This window comes from Nesoenas mayeri (genome assembly GCF_963082525.1).
Source record: "Nesoenas mayeri genome assembly, chromosome: 17".
Lineage (NCBI taxonomy): Eukaryota > Metazoa > Chordata > Aves > Columbiformes > Columbidae > Nesoenas > Nesoenas mayeri.
Window position 1 is genome coordinate 1414756 of NC_137565.1, and position 23639 is coordinate 1438394.

General features: G+C 51.0%; 1 protein-coding gene across 11 annotated transcripts in view; it reads right to left on the bottom strand.

The window, feature by feature from the left end:
- Positions 1–23639, bottom strand: part of ULK1 (unc-51 like autophagy activating kinase 1) — a 161484-nt gene that overhangs the window by 63321 nt on the left and 74524 nt on the right. For 8 of the 11 annotated variants that reach the window (XM_080355143.1, XM_080355141.1, XM_080355142.1 and 5 more), the window contains exons 1-4: positions 4872–5431; positions 4561–4702; positions 3678–3770; positions 3547–3588 (exon numbers count right to left, since the gene is read on the bottom strand). In XM_080355143.1, coding sequence (XP_080211269.1) covers positions 3547–3588; positions 3678–3770; positions 4561–4650 — 225 coding nt within the window. In that variant the 5' untranslated portion in view covers positions 4651–4702; positions 4872–5431. Of the gene's footprint in view, positions 1–3546; positions 3589–3677; positions 3771–4560; positions 4747–4871; positions 5432–23639 lie in introns of those variants that run through there. The other 3 variants (XM_080355137.1, XM_080355136.1, XM_080355138.1) reach the window with 1 other exon arrangement.

Below are 23639 nucleotides of genomic sequence, written 5' to 3' on the forward strand. Positions count from 1 at the left end.
AACACCATCTGATGCCCATACAAGCACAGTCACAACTAGGCTGCCTTAAGATGCAAACTCAGATCACAGCACACAACTAGGAAAAAAAACGTGTCGGTAAAATAATCCTTCTTATTTGATGCAGGAAAAACATTTCTAATATGCACATGATTTATGTCCAGGAACAGCAGATGTTCTGCCCTAGCACCAACATGGCCACACGCGAGATCATCAGTTGACATGTATTCACCAGCCTTCCTGGGGCACCGGGAAAAAACAACAGACCCAGGACCTCCCATTGCCCTGAAGATCTTTGCTACATGTAAGAACCCCCTTGTTGGTAGTGCTGGACGAAGCTGTCTGGCTTCTCCCAGGACTCAGCTTCAAGAGTCATCTTCCTACCACCGCATCTCCTTAGCTAGTCAAGTGCTCTCTGATCACAGATTCAACATCTGAGTCACAAATGAAACCAAAGTGAATCCCACACACCAGACCACACGCTGCTCAACCTTCAGTGTCACCATGCGCGAAGAGTTGAGCTGATCCTCAGAGTTTTGGGAAACTGCTCAGCAGCAACTAACGCACTCCACGTATGGTGGAATATGGTTTTTACCGTACGTCAAACACCTCCCGCGCCTGGGAAAGGCCTGAGCCACGACTCCATACAGACGCTGCATGGACGGTACTTTCAGAGAGGCAACCCAATGTGATTCATCCTCACTTTGAGCCGGGGTTCTCGCATCAGGCTCCTCGACTATTCACAGCAGCTCTCATTAATACATGAGCACATCATAATGGGAATATGCATATTTCATTTGTCAGCCATTCTCATGTCTCAGGACTCCAGTGAGGGGATCTATAAAAGTCCCCTTGTATGCACCTCCATGCATTAAACATTTACCAGTATTATTTATTCCTAGGAAGCTTCTTATTTTGTCATTATTTATGAACCAATATCATAAAGGTCTATGAAATCCGAAGGAACACAGCAATTTTCCTGGATTTGAAGGATAAAATAAGCGTGCCAAGGTGAGAGCTGCTGTCAATATTAAATATTAGCACTGCAAGTATCTGTCTGGGGCAAATCTTTCATTACATCAAAAAATCTCAAGTTGTGTGAGGCCTGGTTAGCATTAGCTTTTAACCAGGAAAACGCAACCAAAAACATCATAGGGTGTAATCACTCGCTTACAGCTGCTGTGGTTTTGGCAACCGTTTCCGTGCGTGTAAGTAACACACGAGTAAGAGTTCAAGCCACCACTGACAGGAGGAGCGGAGGAAGGGACGACACTGAACGCAACGACAGACGGAGCTTCAGGGCAACATGAAGATCCACAGGAAATCATTTTTCCTTTTCACTGTACGATGCTGTAATACAAGAGTAAGCCTCTTCAAGTTTTAGAAGGCCTAAAACTAAGGGCTCAATTAACTGCAACTATGACATTTTTGAGGGTAAACATACAAGACCGGTTGCTTAATTTGTGTATCAGAAGAACACGGTGAGCAATAAGTAGTCTTTTCCACAAAGCAAGGAAAGGAGGGGAGCAGCCAGCCTTCCACAGAGCTGCACTTTTACCTTTACAGATAATGTGCTCTAAGCAGACCCAGAGCAAGGCCAAACACCCAGACACCTCACACGCCATCAGGTTGTATCTGATCACCAACCACCTTGCACCAGAGGAGACTCTGCACCCTGGGAGCACTATATCATATCCAATACCATCCGAGTCACCTCATTTCGCCCAAGAAATCAAATCACCCAGGTCACGCAAGGAGTCTCTGACAAAGCTGGTAACTAACATACACCTGGGCATGCCTGGAGCCCAGGGCCATGCTCCAGTTCCTATTTTGTGGCACCTTACACAGCTTCCTGCTAATATCTCACTAGGCTACGTTGCTATACACAGAATTTAACTAAAGCTCATTAGCCATCACATAAAGAGCAAAATGCATTGCTGCAGTTGTAGCTGTGATGAAGTCACTCCTCTTGCAGGAAATGCCTTTGAGCTGCTTCCTACCAGGCAGTTATTTGAAGCAGGGCGAGGAATAGAATGCGAACAAAGGTTTTGAAAGATCTGCAATAAGCAAATCCAGCAGCATAATGCTCCATACAAATGCAAACTATAGAGGAAGGGCAGGAGTGGCCACTCACTCCCTCAATTGAAGAGTTATTAAGTAAACTTAAAGGTACAGAGGAAGATGAAAAAACCCATGAGATCTAATGCCCCAAGTGGCCTGTGCCCAGAGGAAACGTCCCCAGCGCCCAGACTCCTCTGCAGCAGCGTGGGCTTTGCAAAGCCAGCCCTAACGGCCGGCTCAGGGCGGTGCACAGCTGGCCGCTCACACAAAGCGTGTTTCCAAGAAGCAATTCCATTCCCGGCAGCTTTGCCTCCCTCCTAGAACAACCTCAAGCCCCCCACGCCCCCTCTCGCCAAAACGATGTCAGGCATTAAACGCCCTCCAAGGACCTGCAGCACCTCACGGAAACCCCCTGCCCCTGGAGAGGGAGCCGGCGGGTGACACAGAGAGGGAGCGGGTGGGTGACACAGGCAGACTACAGCACCCAGCAAGCATTGCAAACAGGCTGTACCGACCGCCCGGGACTCGTGCTGGGGTGACGCGGAGGCCACCGGAGCCAATCCACGGGAGCAGGAGCAATGTCAACAAACACGGTGACAACAGGGACAGGGCGGGCGGTCCCGATAAGCCACCCCAGGGCCAGCTGGGGCCGGTGGGGCCAGCGGTCACGCAGCCATTGCTCATGAACATCAGACCTGGGGGCAGCAAACGCTGTACCCACATACGGCACACCCGCCTCTCCATCCAGACACAGGAGGGGGCCATTTTAGCCTTTTAGATCCTGCCTTTTTCTTTTTAAAGCATGACAAGTGTCAGAGAAAACTTGCCCCACCTCAAGCTAAAAATTCAAGGAGAAGAAAAAGTAATCAGAGAACTCGGGTTGCGGAGCATATCGTTTTTAGCCCCTTAGATTAGTTCTTCAGAGCTGACCTCGAAGGAAAAAGCAACTGCGGGAAACCACAATAATCTAAAAATGCCTGCTGCAATTTTTAACACTTAGTGATGGCCACAATGACAACAGAAAAACGCAACTGAAAAGCCTCTGGAGCCAGAGACAATCATATGCTACTAAGTCACACTCACGCTGTTTTTACATTGCTTAGGAAAAAGAAATTTTCTCAGGGAGCATATCCAGACCAGGGAAAGCAAGTAAAAGGTGGGCATGCCAAGAATAACTACTGTAATTTTATTCCTAACATTTTGAGAACTTAGGAGCCTCCAACACAGACATATACCCACCACACCCTGCATTCACTGCACAACATCCTGGGAACAGGAGCTCTCAACTGTGTACGAGTTCTGTAGTCCAGACAGCTATTAAAATGTGATCTGCTCAGCCGTGTTTATCTTTCCCTAACTTATCACAGATGACTTCCCCCCCCGGAATACACATCTCATAACAAAACATCTATTAAAAACTTAAATTCCACAAACTCCATTCAACCTCTCCCAAATCCAGAATGTTTTGCCATAATTGAATGTATTTACCTGGAAGTCATACAAGGCAACAATGTTTTCATGCTTCAATTCCTAGAAAAAGGAAAACAAAGACCATAAGCTAGGAGCAACAAAGGGCATGCAGAACAAAGACTAAAGAAAACAAGTCAGTCTGCCTTTACCTTCAGTATTTTTATTTCCTTGCCCAGCAGAGTTTGAGATTTTGCAAGGTTCTTCTTGTTAATGCATTTCACAGCTACTTCCAGCTCAGGTTTCTGAAATAGTGCATATGTAATTCAGTAACAAATGGAAATTTCACCATTAATTTACATTAGGATAAGCAGCCTCTTAACAGATTACAAATACTTCTGAAAGAAGTGTCTTGCAGCACTGGGAAAGGCCTCTCACTTCATACCCTGCTGCGTATCCCTCACTTGTTCAGACTTGCCCTTTCCCAAATTACGCTTGTCAGCCCAAGGAGAAAAGCCCAAGGTTTGGGTTTTTGTTACTACTTTATACGATGATTATCCTCTATCCTCTTATTTAATCACTGGAAATAAACGCACTGTGGGAGCCACGGCTTATCCCAAGCCCTAATGATGGAAAATCCACTGCCAGATTGGTTTCCTTTTATTTACCAGGGAGCGATTTCCCCTCCTCTTGGAAAAATTAAGTGGAGAAGGACAAAGCTTCGCAGACACACAAATAAAAGCCAAAGTAAGAGGCCTCTATCCAGTCCATAGATAGTGCGGGAGGGGTGTTTTTTGCCTTGTTTTCCTGGTAGCGTTGGCGAGCAGGACACCCCTGCGGGCTCCTCCGCAGCCGCAAGGTGAGGCCAGCTGCCCGGCTCCGGCTGGGACACACGCCCGCCTCCCGCAAAAACTCCACAATAACAGCAATAAATAATAAAAGATACGTGTAGCACGGGCAGAGCTGCCCCAGAGCCCGGGGCTGATGCCCAGGCTAAGAATAGCTGCCGCAGCCCAGCGGGGACGGGCGGCGGGGACGCGGTGCCCAGAACAAACCAATCCATTATAAAAATAACAACAAAAACAGATTATTCACCTCTTTGTGCCTGCCTTTGAAGACGACGGCGAAGGCTCCGTGCCCGATCAGGTCCTTCCTGCTGAACTCAAACTTTCCCACCGTCTCCATGGCGCTGCGCCGGGGGCTGCCCGGGGACACCGCGGCCGGGCCGGCTTCAGAGCTGCAACGGGACGGGGAGGAGGGTGGCGGGGGTGAAGCGGCTGCCTTGAAAGAAAATTAAACCTCTCCCAATCCAAACACAACGGGGCACCCCCCACGCCGCCCCCCTAAAGAGCGGCCGGGAGCCGCGGGGGCAGCCGCTCTGCTGCCAGCCCGGCCCCGCTCCCCACCTCGTCCATGGGCCGCCTCTTCCTGCAGAACGGCCGCGAGCTGGGCATTGTTAGAGGCCCGGGAGATGTCGGCTCCTCAGCAGCGGGCCTCCCCCATCTCCTCCTCGGGACGGCCCGGCGCGGCTCCTCCGGCGGCCGCTTCAGGCGGGGCTCCCCATGCCGAGCCCCGGCCCTCCCCGCCCGGCAGGCGCGGCTTCGCGGAGAGTCCACCTTAAGCGCGAGTCCACCTTAACGCCCAGTCCACCTTAAGAGCGAGTCCACCTCACGGGCCGCCTGCGCCCCCGACTCTCGTACACGGCGGGGCCAGGGTCACCCCGGGGGACGCTCGGGTTCCGCCGCCCGCTCGGTCCGCACCACCCGCCGCGGCGCAGACAAAGCTCCGCGGAGCGCGGACGGCAGCGCAGTGTCGGCCGCGGCGCAGGCGCGGTGCGCGGCGGCGGGGGAGGCGGCGGCCGCCTGAGGCGGAGCGGCCGCGCCGGCACATTTAAAGGCGCCGCGGCGGCCGGGCCTGAGTCAGCGGGCGCACACGGGCCCTCGTGCCCCCGCAGCCCCGGGGATCGGGAGGGACCCGCCCGCTCCTACCGCCCCCCAGCCTGGGGAGATGTTCCCGGCAGCGGAGAAGTGGGTCCGTTCATGTGAACTGTTAAAGATCCACCAGCGGGTGGGCGGCAGCGCCGGGTGGGAGCGGGGGGGCTGTGGGGACAGTCGGCCCGTTCTTCTCGCAGTGTGGCCCATCTCCGTGTGCTGCTGCGCTGGGACACGGCTGCTCCGTCCCCTGCCCCGTCCCCTGCCCCGTCCCCTGCCCCGGGCAGGAGACGAGGCCCCAGCTCGGGCAGTGCTGATGGAGGGCGCATCCAGCCAGCTCTCCACTGAGAAACCGCAACACCGTACTGCACAGCCCAATGTGCAGTGGTTGTTGTGCTGAAAAAACACACCTGAGAATCTTGTGTCCAGCTGTGGCCCCTCAGTTCCAGCAGGACAGGGAACTGCTGCAGAGAGTCCAGCGCAGCCACCAAGATGCTGCAGGGAGTGGAGCATCTCCCGGGTGAGGAAAGGCTGAGGGAGCTGGGGCTCTGGAGCTGGACAAGAGGACACTGAGGGGGGACCCCATTAATGGTTATAAATACATAAAGGGGGAGTGTCAGGAGGATGGAACCAGGCTCTTCTGGTGACAACCAGTGATAGGACAAGGGGCAATAGGTTCAAACTGGAACACAGGAGGTTCCACTTAAATATGAGAAGAAACTTGTTCCTGGTGAGGGTGTCAGAGCCTGGCCCAGGCTGCCCAGGGGGGTTGTGGAGTCTCCTTCTGTGCAGACATTCCAACCCGCCTGGACACCTTCCTGTGTAACCTCATCTGGGTGTTCCTGCTCCATGGGGGGACTGCACTGGATGAGCTTTCCAGGTCCCTTCCCGTCCCTGACATTCTGTGAACCTTTCCCAGCCCGAGCCTGTTGCTCACGCTGGGCCCCCGTCAATCCCTCACTGCACAGTCACCCGTGAGCTGTGCCAGCTGTTTTCGCCGCCGCAGGAACCTCACACCGACCCATCCCCAGCCATGCAGGGGTCTGCACCACTTGCACACCCGCTCCAGTTCACCTGCATCCGTATCAAAGTGTCCGCAGTAGAACACCATATTCCAGCTGCAGATTAAACAACGTGCCTCGCAGGCGGCACCCTGCTCGCACACTCCACTCTGAAGTTTGTTTTTTACACAATTTAACAGTATCAACTTGTCTATTGGCATTTATCAGCACTATAACACCAAACGTGCGCTGCCCTTACCGTGCCGGCAGCTCTACAGATACCAGCGGTACCGAAGGGTGCTTGTATCGTGACATCTGCATCTGCAGTTACTGCTCTTTTCAGCAAAAATTAGGAACAAGCAGCACCTCGGCATCAGGCTGTGGTTGCTGCACAAAATCAGACCGACGCGAGGGCTGGCCTGTGGTCTGTTGCCCTTGGTTGCCGGATAACTTGTGTTCAGGTACCATCTTGCACTTAAGGTTTTGTTGAAAAAATGACAGCATATAGCAAACGCTGATATAAAAGTAGCAGTGCCTGACCAGTGGTAACTGGCCTCTCAAATTCCAGCAGTTATTATTTAGTGCTTAGTGGGAGCTGTAAAAGCGATAAGGGTATCCTTCAATGGGAATTTGGTAACCGCATCTGTTGAAATAGCCTTTAAACCAAAACTTTACTAGAGCACCTTTGTTATTGTAAACTTACTATTTGTTTTCTTCCTCCTGTCCAGGCCTGTGCCATCCATGGGGGCTACGATTTCAGACGTTTGTCAATGATCACAAGGGCTTAATTAAAAAATTAACACACAAACTGGTAAAAATGGCAAACATCATCAAAGGTGCAATAAAATCAAGCTACTTGGCAAATGACAAGCACAGGAATTTATTTTACCAGTTGTTAAAAGCCACTGTAATGCAGAACATAACGGTTGCAAAAGTTGAAGGCAGGAAGTGAAGACAATGTTTTGAAATGATTTCTAGGCAGGCAAAATCTTGTATCCTTCCCTGGAGAACAGCCAGAGCACCATGGTTAGCAAGGGCACTTTTGCAAGAGCTGCGGTGAAATCTCTGGTGGCCACAGGTGCTTCTGCCTTTCCTTTCCTATCGCCATCCCGGTGCTACACACCGAGGAGGGCGGTCAAGTCAGCTTCCTCTCTTTTGACATTTTGTTTTTATTCCAAGCAAACTGGGTTTGTTCTTAAGCAAACCTGAAGAGTCCAAAGTCGCACCGGAGTCGTGAAGGTGCTCAGGGGTCTCTGGAAGGGTCATGCCCAAGCTGTACCAGATGCCACACGCACACACAAGTCACGACACTTGCTTTGAGCTGATGGTTTAGCATTTGTAGCAGTTAAATGTCTCTCCAATGTGCCATCCACAAATAGGCTAGTGAAAAGATTGCAGACTTCTACAAAGATTTAGAAACTTACCCAAGGACAACTAATAAATGTAATGCCATTTGACAGCAAGTACAGTTTTGAGATATTTGGAGTTCGCTCTGCAGACACATGGTATTAGCAAAACATTTGTTCATTTTGGAACAAAGGTGGCTGAAAAGCTTTTTAATTAGAAGTAGGATTCCTCATTTTTTTTTTCCCTGTGGTTTTCTGGTTAAATGCTTATGCTCTATCAGTTCTTCCCTGATGTCCAGAATTCAGTGAGACTATGTTCAGGCCAACATCCAGCACATGCAAATTCTGTTCTCCTCCCACAGTCTTCCATTTGCTAATGATGAGAGTGCTACCACCGGCACGTATGCAGCTACTCCCTCAGATGGAGGCATTAATCTTTGAGGGGACAGAGCATATAGTTCAATTTACTAATGCAAAGCATGAGTAGGGGAAGATCTACTGCTGTGATTTATGATGGGTGCAGAAAAACATAAGCATACACCTGGCTGTGGGAAACCTTGGAATATTTTCTTGAAATTCTTTTTTTAATTTAATGCAACTCCATTATTTTTTTTCTAATTCACACAAGGGAAGCAGCAGACAACCGATCTCCTGATGACAGAGGATACTCCTTTCTGATACCGTGTTTTAGTCCGTAGTCATCAATATGGCTCTTTCTACCTACCAGAATCCCAGGGTGCCATCCTGACCTCTGGGCTGCAAGGGTACGATAGAATTATGTCTGACACCACCTCTGTGCTGCAGAATTGGTTGAAGCTACAGAAACATGAGGGAATTATGCAAGAGGGAGCAAACTCCCCTGTTCCCCACGCTGCCCCGTGGGCCAGCAGGAGCCTCGCCGTGGCCACGCGTGGAGCTGACCCGGGGTCTGGGCAGCGCGGGGGAATCCCCGGCCAGGTGCAACAGTGAAGAACAAGCTCTTCCCTCGCTGTGTGTCTGTGTTTTGAAATCAAAGCTCTGCTTGACACAGAGGGAATCTCCACGGCGCTCCTGTGTAATCTCTGTACCACAGCAATCGCCTCGCAGACAGAGGCACCGAGGCCCAGGAAACCACATCAGTGCTTCTGCAGGAAGGGAAATGCTGAAATAGGCTCGGGAACATGAGCAAGATGTGACTGGACAAGTTACTGCACATGGTCTGAGCCTGTTAATTGGCCACACATCTCTGCGTGGAATGAAAGATGAGCTTTAACACGAGCTGTAGCACAGTCATGGGTGTACACGGAGGTAGCGCTGCTGCTGGACAAGCCGTTTTCCTCACAGAAGTGGGTGCTTGAAACCTATCCTGGGTATTTCATAGCCAAGAGATGGACAGAGCAGCACAAGAGGAAAGACTCAGGTACGGCTTGGTTTCAGAGTACGTCTGGATGAAGAGCAGACACTGTATTTGTGCGGATTCAAAATCTGATTCAAATTCAGACATGTTAAAACAGTTACACATCCACTTTCCACCAACATCCTAATAGCTGGGCGTTAAGTGCTGTATCTGGGCAGAGCCAACGCTAACCTGAATGCTGGAATTTTTGCCAAATTCTTCAGGAAGGAGTGAAGGAACCACATATGCAGCGCTTGGCTGAACATCGGTTTGGTGAAAGAAATATGTGGAAGGTCCACAAATGTCTGTAAACGGTAGAAGTAAATATTAGCCTAGTGTTAACAAATACAAGGGAAGCTGCACACTGAATGTAATGGAAAACTAAAATGATATCTTTTAATGGTACTTGTTTCCGATGTCTGTTAGTGGGTTGGATTCTGGCTCAGTTACAGTAAGGGTGAGACAGACTGCACCAAAGTCACAGCAGGGTAAGTGAGTTTGGAGCACAGCCGTGTTGTGTTGCATTCCTGGAGAAGATGGATGAGTAGATTAACTTGGAGGCCTCAAAACATCTGTAAATTCACAGCAGCAGAGTTATATCAAGAGTATTTGTTCGTACCTCACCAGGGATCTGCAGAAACAGGGTTCCAGCTCTGGTAAAATGCTTTTATCTTAGAAAGCGAGTGATCCCCTACTCATGACGGCAGCTCTCCATCACTGAAACTGGAGGCACTCAGCTGAGTGACAGGGTTTACACTGCGCTCCCTGCCTGTCACCACCAGCTGCTCCCTCCATTGCATGCACAGCTGAATCGAAGACATGTGGGTGACATCTAGACATGGGATAACACAGCTGGGAAGGCTGGATGTTTGATCTGTCAGAGCAGTGAGGTTGTTCACATACCGGTTGCTGGAGCAGCACAGCACCTGGCGTCGTGCACAGGAGAGGAAGAATTGCTTTCCATGCACTTCCATAGCCCCGTCATATTACATTCTAGATTTATTTACACTGTGGGCCCCTTTATTGATTAATACTGTTGAGAGATTTAACTAGCCACTCAATTATCCTGGCAGGCCAGGTCTGAGGTGTTTTATTACCCCCCTTCCCACACATATCCACCATCTCACTGAACAGATTTGATGAATTATTGAAGGCAGCGTTTTAATGTACTCAGCAAGGTGCTCTGGCAAGGGGCTTCCTGGGTTCCCCTTGCATTTTGATATCAGATGCGGTTCAGCTGCTGGCAGAGGCTCTGGGCACTACAGGCTCCACTCTGTTCAAATGTGCCAGTGCTCACATTGGGGACCATTACCTACCCTGCCTGTCAAGTGGCTGATTGTATTAAAGTGGGGTTTGCCAATAAATAAGAGAAAGTCTGCAAATCCTCCACCCAGAGCAGACTGTTTTCAGGCTAATTGGAAGCTACTTCTTGCCAGAACGAGCACGGCTTGTCCATAAACCAGCAGGTATCCCCATGCAGCTCCTCTCAAGGTGTCACCCTGTCCCCGCTCACCACGCTCAGCCTCCCTCCGCAGCCACACACGCTGCGGCTCCTGCCGTCTGTGGGACCCCTCGTGTCAGCCCTGGTGAAGCCGAGGACATGGACCTCACCTCAGCCCCTGCCCTGCTCCTCCGGGACCCTCCCGTGCCCGCTCAAGGCTACAGGATCCTCTGCAGCAGCTCCAACATGCTTCATCACCAGCCCTTGCTTTGGTGGCCTGTGTTAAAAATAACTGCTCAGCTCATGGCAGGAGGAGGAGTACTAGTGCCACGTCCCTTATCTTTCACATCTACAGATTCCTACCTTTAGGAGGCCAGAAGAAGGTTGCTAAGCCTTCAGCCTGAGCTTATCTTCAGACAGGGCAGGGCCAACGTGGGGCGAGGACGGGGCATGACTCATACAGGGGAGACCTCCAGGTCTGTGGATTACCTCCTTCTCCAGGAGAGAGCTGAAAATCATGGTCAGAAAGAACCTCTCCACTCGAGAAAGTCTTTCCAAAGCAGTCCTGGGGGACACTGAAGTCACATTTATCACCTCAGCTCTCTTTAACCTTCTCAAAAGCAGCCTTAATCACCTATGAAAGCTAAAATATTAGAAGTCAGCAGTTGCCTCCCAGAGAGCCTGCATCTGTCCTGTTATGAATCTGAGGCCTCATCACTTTCCCTGCTCCAAAACCTGCCCATCTGAGAGCAGGTTTAACACCCTTTCCCTGCTGGCTTCAGGTAAAGAGCCACAGAAGCGTGCAGGCTTATAGAAACAGTCACCTCTTCCTCTCTGTTGGGAATCTGGAAAGTCTGAGATTTGCGACAGCTTAAAAAAGAGATTCTCGGGCTTTTTTTTCCTGCTTTCCTTCCCCAGTGGCGCTCGTTGTGTAGGTTGGTGGGATGGGAGGCACGCCAGGAGCACCTGGGCCAGCTCGGGATGGCTGCTTGCGGCTCCACCTGGGACGGGACGGCAATGAACCCGGCCTCTCTACAACTGACCTGCTTGGAGGCATCTGCGTTTCCAAGCAGACCAGTAGCACATACAACTTCAAGCAGGCATCGGTCCAGCCGTGTACAGCAGGAGCAGAAAAGATCGTTTTCCCTTATTTACAGACACACATAAATAACAGCTGTAACAGTGAGGAATGTCCACAGGAGATAGGACAAGACATAATGAGCATGAGCACCCGGGGAGGAGGTCTGTCCCCCGCCGTGGGTGCAGGAGGGAGCACAGCACTGTTACTGCTGGAGCCTTTCTGGGCCAACATCTGGCAGGAATGACACAGGCAAGGTCAAACCGTGGCCTTGGACCAGCCGGCTGTGTCGTGCCCAGCTCTCTCTACCTCTCTGTGGTTTGTTTCCAGTGTTTTGGCTGTGGGCAGAGGCTGAGAGTTTCTCTCCCTAGAAGTCAAGATGAGCAGTTACTCCCAACTCAGGCCTTGGGAGTTATCATCACCCTCACCCCACTCCTAAAGGTAAAACGCAAGATCACTTGGGAAAACAGAACAAAACCCAGGCTCTTCCTCTTGACCTCTTATCAGGCGGCGTTTACAAGGGACAAGGACAGGCTGCCTCACAGAGATGTAAAACCTAGCACAGCTGCGCCCTGCACTGAGTCTGGATGCTGCTGTTTGCAGCAGCCGGCGTCTGACCCCATGTTGCAATGGTCCCTCGTCCCTGCACAGTTCTGGGAAAGCAGAGGGACCGTTCTCCAGCACGGAAAGCTGAAGCAATGAGTGACACGGAAGAAAAGTTTCCAGTGGAGCATTAGAGGAGTTTCTGTAGCGTTTGATGCTTTCCAACTCATTTAAAAAAACCCAAGCCCAACACTGATCTGCTAAGATGTCAAACTCCCCCTTTGCCTCATCTGTGTAAATGGTAAGACCTTTGAAGACCTAATTTCTCACAATCATTCCCGTACTACTTTGATGTTGGTGGTGACTGTAATGCAGTAATGGCTGCACTCAATTAAAGATCAGAAACATACACATCTCAGCATTTGTCATTTGCCCTTTGTCGAATGCCTTGGGATACAATCGCCAATAAAAGCAGAGATCTGAATGAAAGCAAGAGGAAAGAGGCTAACCCTGACTTGGGAATCCTCTGTCCATAGCTCATGCTCTCCCCAGGGCTGGGCACAAGCCCTGAGAGTTGTTCTCCTAAAAAGCCGGGTTAACTCTCATGTTTCCCAGTAGAGGATGCTGGTTTTATTGGCACTATAGAATGTTGCACGATGCATTCACGAGATATAAATATATATATATATATATATATAGGCATTGTGAGTACACCTAACCTGGCAGTACTGCACAGCAAGATCATCCTGAGCTATGAGGGCTCTGGAGCTTCCCATGACTCATGGAATTGTAGTCAAATATTCCGTGACTCATAGATTAACCTCACAAAACCCAGAGGGAAGAAAAGCCATTGGGTTCTTGGTTGACAAGAGCCTTTTAAAATTAACATGACATAATAAGCAGGATACCAACATCCTCTTTCTGACTGGTGAGGGACTTGTAAGGAAGAGTTTTATCCACTCACTTATTACCAAGGGACCTCAGCTGAGGCTGTGTAATTAGGATGGGGCACTTTTTGCAGCTTCAAGGCTTGAATAGCGATATTAATGTAATCCAGTTACAGAAAGTGTGACCACATGCAATGAGCTATTAATACTAGCTTAGATTTAAACACAGTTCTCTTCCATTCTAATGCAAATAAATGAAGTTTATCAGACAAATACACAGAAACCAGAGTGTAGCCTTAAATGAACCACATGATAAAACACACTCAAGTTAATGTTGGACTCCTATAGGAGCCTGGAGCTTCAGCCAGCTGAAACAATTGTAATGATCTTGTCCTGCACCGGCAGAGGACCTGGCTAATGGCAGCCAACATGCTTAGGAAGAAAATCAACTTGAAAGACACATGTAACCACTGTGGCATCAGTTTAATGCATCACAGGACACTGAACTAAGGCCACGATAAAATCTGCTGATACCTGGATGGCACAGGCTGTTGCGTGAGGCACAGATGGGCCGTCCCTGTGACTCTGACACAGACAAAGCCATTGCACGCGAGCAGGAGGAACGGCCATAGCAAGGTGCATTTTCTCACATGCGTCTGTATTCATTCTGATCATGGTGCATGAGAACTGGGAGGTGTGCATGGGAGGTTTGGGTTTTCTCACAGTGAGCTTCAGAGGAAGGGTCCCCCATATCCAAATAGAACACCCCATCAGCATTTAAAGAAATATATATATATATATTTTAAAAGTACCAGAAACGATACACAAACGTCACCAATCACTGCAAGTCAGCACTGTCACTGATGGGGAGGAGTTGCTACTGACAGACCCACCCACACCAAACCAACCTGCCTAGTTTGATCAGAGAAATCCTTTGTGGTTGGCTTCAGTTAGGAAGACAAGGCACAAACAGGCCCTGGGGCAAACGATGCCATTCTAACAACATAAGTATAGTCTCATCTGAATCATCGAGGATCGGTTGTTAGACAATTAATCAAGTGTCCTTATAATCGTTGAGCCAGCTCCCTTGTGATCCAGGAGGCACACGCTGTCTGATCACACGGGACACGTCCTGCCCGGCCCTGGCGGCCCTGTGCAAAGGCATCACCACGCACCACAGCAGCAAGTTACTCAGCACCGCTGCTGACGGGTCCTGAACAGCACACCACACTGGGATTTAGGCTGGCCATCCATTGCTTTTCTTCCCCGGATGTTGGGAGCAGACTGGCCAGCGTCAGGCTGCAGCACCAGAGGTTGCAGGTGGGAGCGCAGAACCACTGGGCTACAGAGCATCCAGAACACCCACCCGGTTACTTCTGGCAGGTGAGAATATGAGTAACGAAGCTGTTCCAGGCTGACAGCGTGTGATAATTAAAGCCAGCTTTAAACCTACTCTGTAACTACACAAAATGACTGACTTATGCATTGCTGACGTGTGTGACATCTGCCTTTTTTTTCCCTTCTGTTATCCAAGAAGCCAAGGCCTCTTTGCTCTTCACCCTTTATCATGCAGCTCCTGGTCGCAGGTTTGCTGTGTACAAGGCTTTTCCAGGAAGTTTCCAACAGTGCTCCTTGTGCTGATTGCAAGAACTGTTATCAATCAACTGCTTCTACATAGACAATGATGCATACAGCGCCTCTGCAAAGGGTTTGTTTTAAACCTATATTGCATTTAGCTCGAAAAAGGAAATGTGTTTGGCAAAGTTATATCCTTGTGTTCTTGACCTTGCCCCACTGCCCGTGCTAAAGGCCCAAAGGCAGTGAAAAAATTACCCCTCTGCTACCCTCAAAGCTGTCAGTCAGTGAACGTGAGGGTCAGGCTGTGCTAATACATTGGATTTAAGCATTTCTAATATGGACAATAGTGTCTACCCACCTTCTACTCTCTGCCTGAAATATCACCATTTTAATAGACACTTCTATGACAGCCCCGACAGGCATGAGTGCCAAGCGCCAGGCTGAGCCCAGAAGCAAAACAGGCTCCCCGGAGATTCCTCGGCTCTGACATGATCTCTGGAGTGACCCAAGCGAGCAGGAGGGAGCCCAGAGAGCCCGCAAAACGGAGCCTTCTGGAAACACAAACAGCAGGTGAAGCAGACTGCAATAGTGCTGCTGGTTGTAGTGAACAGGGCAAAAAAGGAAGCCAGAAAAACCATCGTCTCCCACACTAGTTTTCTTTGTCCTGAAGCTCTTGAGATTTTTGATAGTTTTTCAGTTACCTGAAGTAGAGACAATTTAACTTCATGTCATAATACTAGGGGAGTACTGCCTGCTGTGTAAAATGAAACACCAGAGGTATCTTCTAAAATATAACAGAAAGAGAAGGTAATTATAGAAGGTATTTAAGCTTGAAGAGTTAGTTCTTTACATTTCGGAGCTAATGAATTCCTGATAAGAAATTTCTGAGCCAGAAAACCGGTGGTGAGACTAATGGAAAATGCCAAATTAACTCGATAAGGCAATGGGAATTTGTCAAGCACATGCGGCTGTCCAGACTGATGCCAGGAATGGCCAGCAGCACCGTAAGAGGTAACACGGGCTCTTCCACCGCTCTGCTCCAGCTTCACCAGGTGCTGAAGCACAGTGGCTTCCCACATAGCGAGAGGCAGAGCTCTGAAGTTAACGGGTTAATTTGTTAGCAGACATCTGTGGCTCCTTGACCAACTCGGTCAAAAGGAAAGAAGAGCTGCAGCCCCAGAGAAGCTCAGGCCTTCCCGTGGCTCTGAGCTTGGGGCTTTCCAAAGAACCGCATCTCTGGAATGTTTGCATGCAGACTCACAGCCTGCATCCCAGGCACCAGGGCAGAAATAAGTTACAGAGCTGATTAATGGTGAAAATGCTTTTCTGCAGGATCTACACATAAAGAGCAGACACTTCCCATTTGACACAGGGAAACTGACAATTTTAAATGTTTTAAAAAGCCCATATTTTAATCACCCTCAGTCCTTTTCCCCCAAGTTAAAGCCCAGCTATTGATTATGGGTGTTTCAACGTGTTGAGGTTGTGAAGCTGGAGCCTGTACAGTGGAAACGCTGCAACTCAGCGGCAAAAGCCTCCGCTGCAGCCTGTCATTTATCGCCTGGATGGAAAGAGTAACAACCCAACGCAAATATTTGAACTTCTCTTTGTTCTGGCAGCACACACACGAGCAGATTGCATTTGGTTTTGCTTGGATAAGGGGAGCAATAGAGGCAGAGCCGGGTCTGAGCGGCTGCTCCAGGCTGTGCCCACGCGCAGGGCTGGGGCACCAGCACCCAGAGCTTTATCAACGCTGGGCAAGTTGGTTCCTGGAGCCTTATCAGGGTGTCGATCAAGGACGGTTGTTGATCATGAAGAGCAGCACAGGCAGAAACTCCAGCGGGTGGATCCTCCACCTGGGGCAAGGGGGGATAAGCAGAACCGAACCAACCGCCAGAAGGTTCCAGAGCAAAAATCCAGGCGGTCCAAAGCTGGACCTTCCTCAAAGCTGCTCCAGACTGGTCACATCCCACTTGACCATAGCAAAGCATTAACCAGACAAACAGTACCCTCCAAAATAATGGCATTTTCCTGTCCTCCTTTCAGAGCAAGGGCAGGAGCACTGAAAAGCTTGGTGACCCCAGCTGTGTGATCATACAGTTTCCTCCCCAATATTTTTTACATCTGCTACAGGTCCACACACACGGAGCTGCTGTTGTAGGGCTGGCTTGCCTTTATAGGCAGTTACAATGTGGTCACCTTGTGTTTAGTGCTGTGGAAACTCATGCAAGATGTTCCCCCACCCTCCAAAAGCGCCGGAGCAGGAGGTCAGAGCCTCCCGCACCCGCCGACCAGGAGGCCACGAGCAGACCTGGTTTCGCTGATAGTGCTGGTGCGATTTAAACAGCTGGTGGAAAAACAAACAGCCCGTCGGTTGATAGACCCGATTCCCTGGCTCACAGCCCGAGGAGGGAACCTCGGGAGCACCGAGCAAGGATTCCAAAGACAGCCCTTGAGTCAGACACCTGCCACAGAGCTTGGTGACCAGGACCCAGCCGAGGCAAGGGCACCATGTCCCAGCTGGGCGCTGCTCCGCTCTCCCTCCCGGGGCTGCATTTCACCAGCGAGCTCCAATTTGGAATACAAATGCTCAGTGACGTAACTTGTTAGCAATATAAAAGCAAGAATAGAATTAACTTCTAGTATTTCTCCTACTGCTCACCCAGCTCTAATTCAGCATGGTTTGCCAAATACTGAATTTAGGCTTTTGCTCTGACTTTAAAAAAGAAGGAAAAAAAAAAAATCTGCTTGGCACTCATGGCTTCAAGAGGCAAGAAGTGAAGGAAGAAAGTCCAACAGCACAGTCGCCTTTGCTCTGCCCATACGGATGGGCACAACAGACAGAGCAGCCGCACGAACTGGTCTTGTGCTGCAGCTGAACTGCTTCTGCAGCGCTGGGACAGCAACCCGAAATACCCACCTTCCAAAGGCCGGTGGCATGATGGATATTCACCAATATGCATTTGAATTATTAATGTTCGTCAGAGCTCTTCACATCCATCCATGCCAGCATGCTTCGGAAGCCGGGTTCACGCGAGGTGAGAGGCTGACACCAGGCAGAGAACAATACTGCACTTTCTCTCTGCTATCTGCAACGCGATTACAGCCGCAGGAGCTCCCCAGCACCTGCCCAGTCCAGCCCAGTCCAAACAGAGCTGCAGATAACGTGTGTGAGCACACACACCCTGCAGGGCTGGCAGGAGCACGGCTCTGCCTTTTGGTGGAGCCTGCTGGCAAGTGGTGGTTTGCACGTCCTCAGTGACACAGACAAGCAAGTAGGAAGCAGAGTCCAACTAAAACTCGGAGCCTTCATTTGTGTTTGCAAGGCTCAGGATAGCGTTAGAGCGTTTCACATGCTTTGGGAGCACAGCAGAGAGAGATGCTGCTCAGTAGCTGCTAAAGCAGCCCCTTCAGATACTTGCCAAGCCCTTTTCTCTGGCAGCCTCCTGGTGGGAGGCGAGGGGACAGGAGATACTAAGGGATCACTATCTCCTGACAAGCACTTGCCAAGCCAGCCCATATCAGTCTTCAGAGGCTCACGGAAGGAGAGACATTGTCCTTGAGCGCTCTGCCTGGGCTGTGCCGAGGCGGCAGCTCCCACGGCTGCTGTCACCTCACCCGCACACCAACAGATGGCCTTTGGTGGTGGAGAAGAGCGTACTGCTTTGCCAACGAGAAACGGCTCACATCATGGGAAGAGGAGCGCTGGGGCCACCTCTGCAGTGACAAAGAGCACGACACAAGTTTCGATGCGGATCCCAGCGGGGCAGCTGATGGATGAGCCATCCTTCATTGCTGCCGTCACACAGCCAATTCTTCCATTGCGTCACCGCTACCTTGCTTGACCCAAGGGTTAAGAATAACAAGCGGGCTGCGGTGCCTCACGCTGCCAGAACGAAGCTATTTAGAGGCTTCCTCGGCAGCCGTGGCTCGCTGCCCTGCCCGGCACACGGGGAGAAGAGCTTTGGGAGCTGGGGCCCATCAGGAGATGGAGGCCAGCCGGGACACGGCTGCTTTCCTATAAACGCAAGGGGTGCCAAGTGCTTGGCATGTGCTTGGCAGAACAGGATAATCATGGGCCCTGCAAAGCTTTGCTCGTCAGAGCATGGATTTTGCTCAGGGGGTTTCTGATCTCACTTGTTTATCCTGGTTGTACATGATTGTGAAAGTCCTCCGGAGCCAACAGAGATGAAGGAAGCGCGTTCCTGATGAGCTGCTCCCTCCTGAGCCCATCCCCGCTCTTTCAGGGGGAAACTCAGCAGCCTACACAAGGCACTGTGGTTTTTAGGAGACTGGAATAGCATCCAGGACCTGTTTCTGGACAGAACCTCCTGGGAGCTACACTTGCACAACAAGAACACCTCAGAGTCCCCCTCTCATATCAGAGAAGGGAGGATATGAGGAGACTGGACACAGGCACGCTGTGTAACCTCTTACTGAGTACTAGAAATGCTCTCTCCTCGTGGTCAGCCAGACATCTGCCCGCTCTGAGGCGTGGGGCTGGGACTCGCAGGAGTGCACCCGCTCACAGGGGCAGCTCACGACAAAGAGCCAGCTGAGCATCCAGAGCTACAGCCAAATTGCTCCACTCTTCTCCATGGCTTCCTTACACCACACTCATCGCAGCCTGGGAACTTCCATGTTGCCCAGCAGGCACATCTGGACAGATGTTTTAAAGCAGCACCATGTCTATCAAATCCATCACGCAAATCTCCCTTCCATGGATGTTCCCAGGTCACTCCAGTCCTGTTTTGTTCTCAGCTTCACATTCCCAGGTCAGACTATCAGAGATTCACCAAATATGACGCGGTATTTCTGAACCTCACGACCCTGGGCTGAGGTCACGCCGTCCTCTGACGGGTGGTGGTCACCGTTATACAGAGACGTGAGGAGCTCTCTAACCACTGGTGCCTGCAGAGCTCCAGAACCTTCTTTCTTAAGAGACCATCAACTCCAGCTTGGCCTGTGCATTTTTACAATGAGGAGGGAGAACTCCATGGCAGCAAGCGAAGATAAAGGGATGACAAACACAGTGGTAAAAGAAGGGAGGGTTAAAGCAGACAACTGCTGTAAAACTCCGAGCCCTTTGCTTCCTCATGCTCAGGAAATTAGAGCGGTTAAGAGCCTTGGTTGGGCACTAGTGATGACATTTCAGATAAGTTCAAGCACAGCGATGCAAATAAGTGGGACAAAGAGTTACTGCAGCTTGTGTGGGAACCCCTCCCGGAGCTCTGCCCAAAGGCAGGGTTCCAAGGCAGGGTTCCAAGGCAGGAACCTGGTTTTGTCACAACAAGCCCTCCTTGGCCACAGTTACTTCATCACCTGGCAACCTGGCAAACAAGCAAACCCATCCCCTGGCCCTGCCTCCTCGCTGGCACTCAGAGAAACGGGGTAAGGCCCCGGGAACAGAGGAGCTGTGGGATGCAAGATGGCCATGGTGACAATGGACTGTCTCAAAATGGAGACCACTCAACACCATAATTTTTTGTTCCCTGAACAAAATGAGCCTCAGATATAGAATAATCATTGATTTCTCCAGATTGGGTGGGAAGAGGAAAGAGACATTGTCATGGAGTTGCCCTGTAACCACCAAGCTCCCTCCCTTACTGCACAGGGAGAACGTGGTGGGGCCACCTGGTTTGGCCATTTCTGCAGTACAGCTTGCGGGGGGAGCAAAATAGGGCACTTTGACCCTTTGGAATTTAGCGCAGAGGCCCTGCATGCAAACAGGCTTCTGCGGTCATCACCTGTGCTCCCCAAAAAGCATCCTGTTGTTGTGGCAGAGAGAACAGACCGATCGTCTGATCTGAGCAAGGGGGTCTCTGAGTAAGAGACCCTCACCCAGCTGCACAACACGTTGGTTTGGCTCGTCAGACCCCTCTCCAGGGTCTGCGCTTCCTCACGTGGAGCCCAAAGGCGAGTTACCACAACCCAAGAAGCAAAACCCATAGATCTCAACACAGCTCCTTGGGAAGCTTGTGAAGTCTTGTCACGGCAACAAGGTGGCCCTGTGGTCAGTGCGGCTCTTCCCCTGCCAAGCTGTGCTTGCCGAGAGCTGCTCAGAGCAGACTGATCGCTGTCCTAGCAAAACCAGGCCTAGCTCTCATTTTCTTTGCCTGGTTTGGGTGCGCAGTCAAGCTTGAACGCTTTAAATAAATAAAAAGGAAACGCATATCGTTCCATACCAGTGAGAAATAAGCCCACTGGAGCTGGCAGCCTATTGCTGAGTTAGGGTTTCACTGCTGACAGGATCGTAAATCCCAGAGGTTTGGGATTTGTTTGTTTAAACCAGTGACCAGAAGTCCTGGTGGAGGACAGGGAGCAACGCTGTTGGTGCTGCAAGGTCAGCGATCACTCGTACAGCCCCTGTACCTCCCCGTGTACAGCCCAGCACATGCCTACAGAAATCCTCCACATACCACCCAGCTTTCATACCCTCTGCTATTCTTAGCCCAAGCTGGTCTTCTTATAGACTATTACTCAGCTACGTACTCCCTGTTTTTGGCTGTCTGATGTCCCTCCCCCGGCCTCTTCCAGCCCCCTGAGACCAACCAACTCCCCCTGCCTAAAAATGTCAGAGAAAAGCAAGTAAGTGATCACAGCACTGAGCTTACCAGGAACCGCTGGGACATGGAGACCCAGGACGAGCCTCTTCCCCTGCACAAAACATCCCCTGGGCTTGTTTGTGCTGCTTCCAGCAGCGCTGGGCTCAGCCTAGCACACACACCACACTCATCTGGCACCAGGGATGGAAAAAGCAAAGCAGCAGGGCTGGAGACAGCTCTGGTGTTTGTCCTCTCTCAAACTGCCATCTGAGAGGGAAAGAAGAGCTCCAGCTCCAGGAGCTGCAGCGAGGGAAGGTCTGAGGAGCACAAACCCGCTGCTGATATCGGGCACCATCCAGAGCACCTGAGCCCGGGGCTGGTCCCAGCACCTGCTCTCCTGGCCACAGCTCTGCAAGGGCATTTTCTGATTACACTGGGGGCTGGGGAGGGAAATGTTCTTAAAGCAAAAAGTCCTGGCTTATAAAAGCTGTCTGGGGTCCAGGCTGAGTCTTCCCCCAGCTGTATAGGGGCTATGGGAGGCAGGAACCTTTTATAGCATACACGCCTGTCTTATGACTTGAACCAGCAAGTAAAGATGAGCCTCTTCTCAATAATTTTATTGTGTTTCTCAAGCTTTTAAATGCCAGACCTTGTCTGAGTGCACTTGTTATTCGTTTTTCTGAAATCCAGGCATTGCCATGGCTTTGTCATTTGAAAATGGCTCCTGCCCACCTTACGATCTTTTTTTTCCTTCTGCTTTTCTTTATGGTAGGAAAACAGAAAAGGCCTTGGGGGCTGGGGACGGGAGGGAGCGAGCGCCAGGGAAAACCTTGACTGAGGCCCTGGCGCCAGCCCCAGCACGCGTAGCTGCCTTAAACTCAGCTTTTCAGCTTTAAACACTCAGGGGTTCAGGTGGCCAGGGCCCCCTTTAAACTCCCATCCCTCCCATTCCATAGGAGAAGTATCTCGACTCTGAAATGACCTCACAAAATCCTCTGACCATTTAAACAGTTGGAAAATATCCAGACTGGGCAACATGCGACAGGAATATGATGCTCAGGTTATTTTTTCGGAGGGCGGAGGTGGCTTTTCCAGCTAAGATGAAGGATGTTGTGGGGCAGAGCTGGCGCAGGGACGCTGGGTAGGACCAGAGGAATCGAGGCACAGGGGTGGTGCCAGGGAGCATCAGCACCTTTTTGGAGTATGGAGACTGTGTTTATGGTACATTATGTTACAGCAAGCCTGGATGGGCAGCTGCAGAGCCACCGTGTGGGAGCCTTGGGGTCCCCGTGGCCTCACACCTCCCCCAGTGCCATGGAGCCGACCACCCTTTTGGGCACGGGGCTTTCTCAGTTTTGGGGACGAAAAGCACAAGACCTGTTCATGGATGGATCCCAACTGCTTCACCCAGCAGGGCTGCTGTGTGCCCATGGCGGATGATGAGGCCCCTGCGCACAGCATGGTGTCCTTGTGCCATGGACATCACCTGCCCCCCATGCCATGGACATCATCTGCCCCCATGCCATGGACATCATCTGCCCCCCGTGCCATGCACATCATCTGCCCCCCGTGCCATGGACATCATCTGCTCCCCGTGCCACAGACATCATCTGCCCCCATGCCATGGACATCATCTGCTCCCCGTACCATGGACATCATCTGCTCCCCGTGCCACAGACATCATCTGCTCCCTGTGCCACAGACATCATCTGCTCCCTGTGCCCCAGCCCAGCTGGCCCCGCACTGGACCAGTGACCCCCACAAGAAACTCTCCAGCTCCCGTTTCCATCTTGGGGCCTCTCGAGCCTCCCGTGGCCGCATCCGAAGCTGATGGCAATGGCAGGGCGGCTTTGCCAGCGGCCGGGGGAATGGCCAAGCCACACGCTGAGAGCAGACAGCAGCGTTTCTCCATCCTCCTCGAGGTTGTCCAGCAGCAGCAGAGCCGCGATTCCTGCTCCATTTCTTATTACCAAAATGCACAGTTTAAAGTAGAGAAGGGCATATTGAAAGCCTTTCCACAGGCTTTATTTATAAATCACAGTCCCCCATGTTAAATAAACCAAATTGAACATGACGTCCCTTTAGTGTGGGTCTCAGCACCACTGTGACCACATCAGCATGGCCATGGGGCCACCAGTCACCAGATTAGACTCCTTGATTGGGCTGGAGAAGCTGTGGAAGCAGTGCTGGCTGTGACCCTGCCTCCTCTGGTCCTTCAGAGCAGCTTTGGGACCGTTCTTTTGAGAAGGAAGACATAAAAAGGAATCTATAACATGGTGACATTCAAGCAGTGTCACCCCAGCAAGGACTAAAAGCCACGTCTTCTTGATTCGAGAGCAGAGAAGAAAAAAAGCGACGTGAACTGGAGGCAAATCCCATCTCCTGTGATGGCAACGTGCAGGCTGATGGGCAGCGCTGGGCTGGAGGTGCTTGGAGCAGAGCAGGAGCA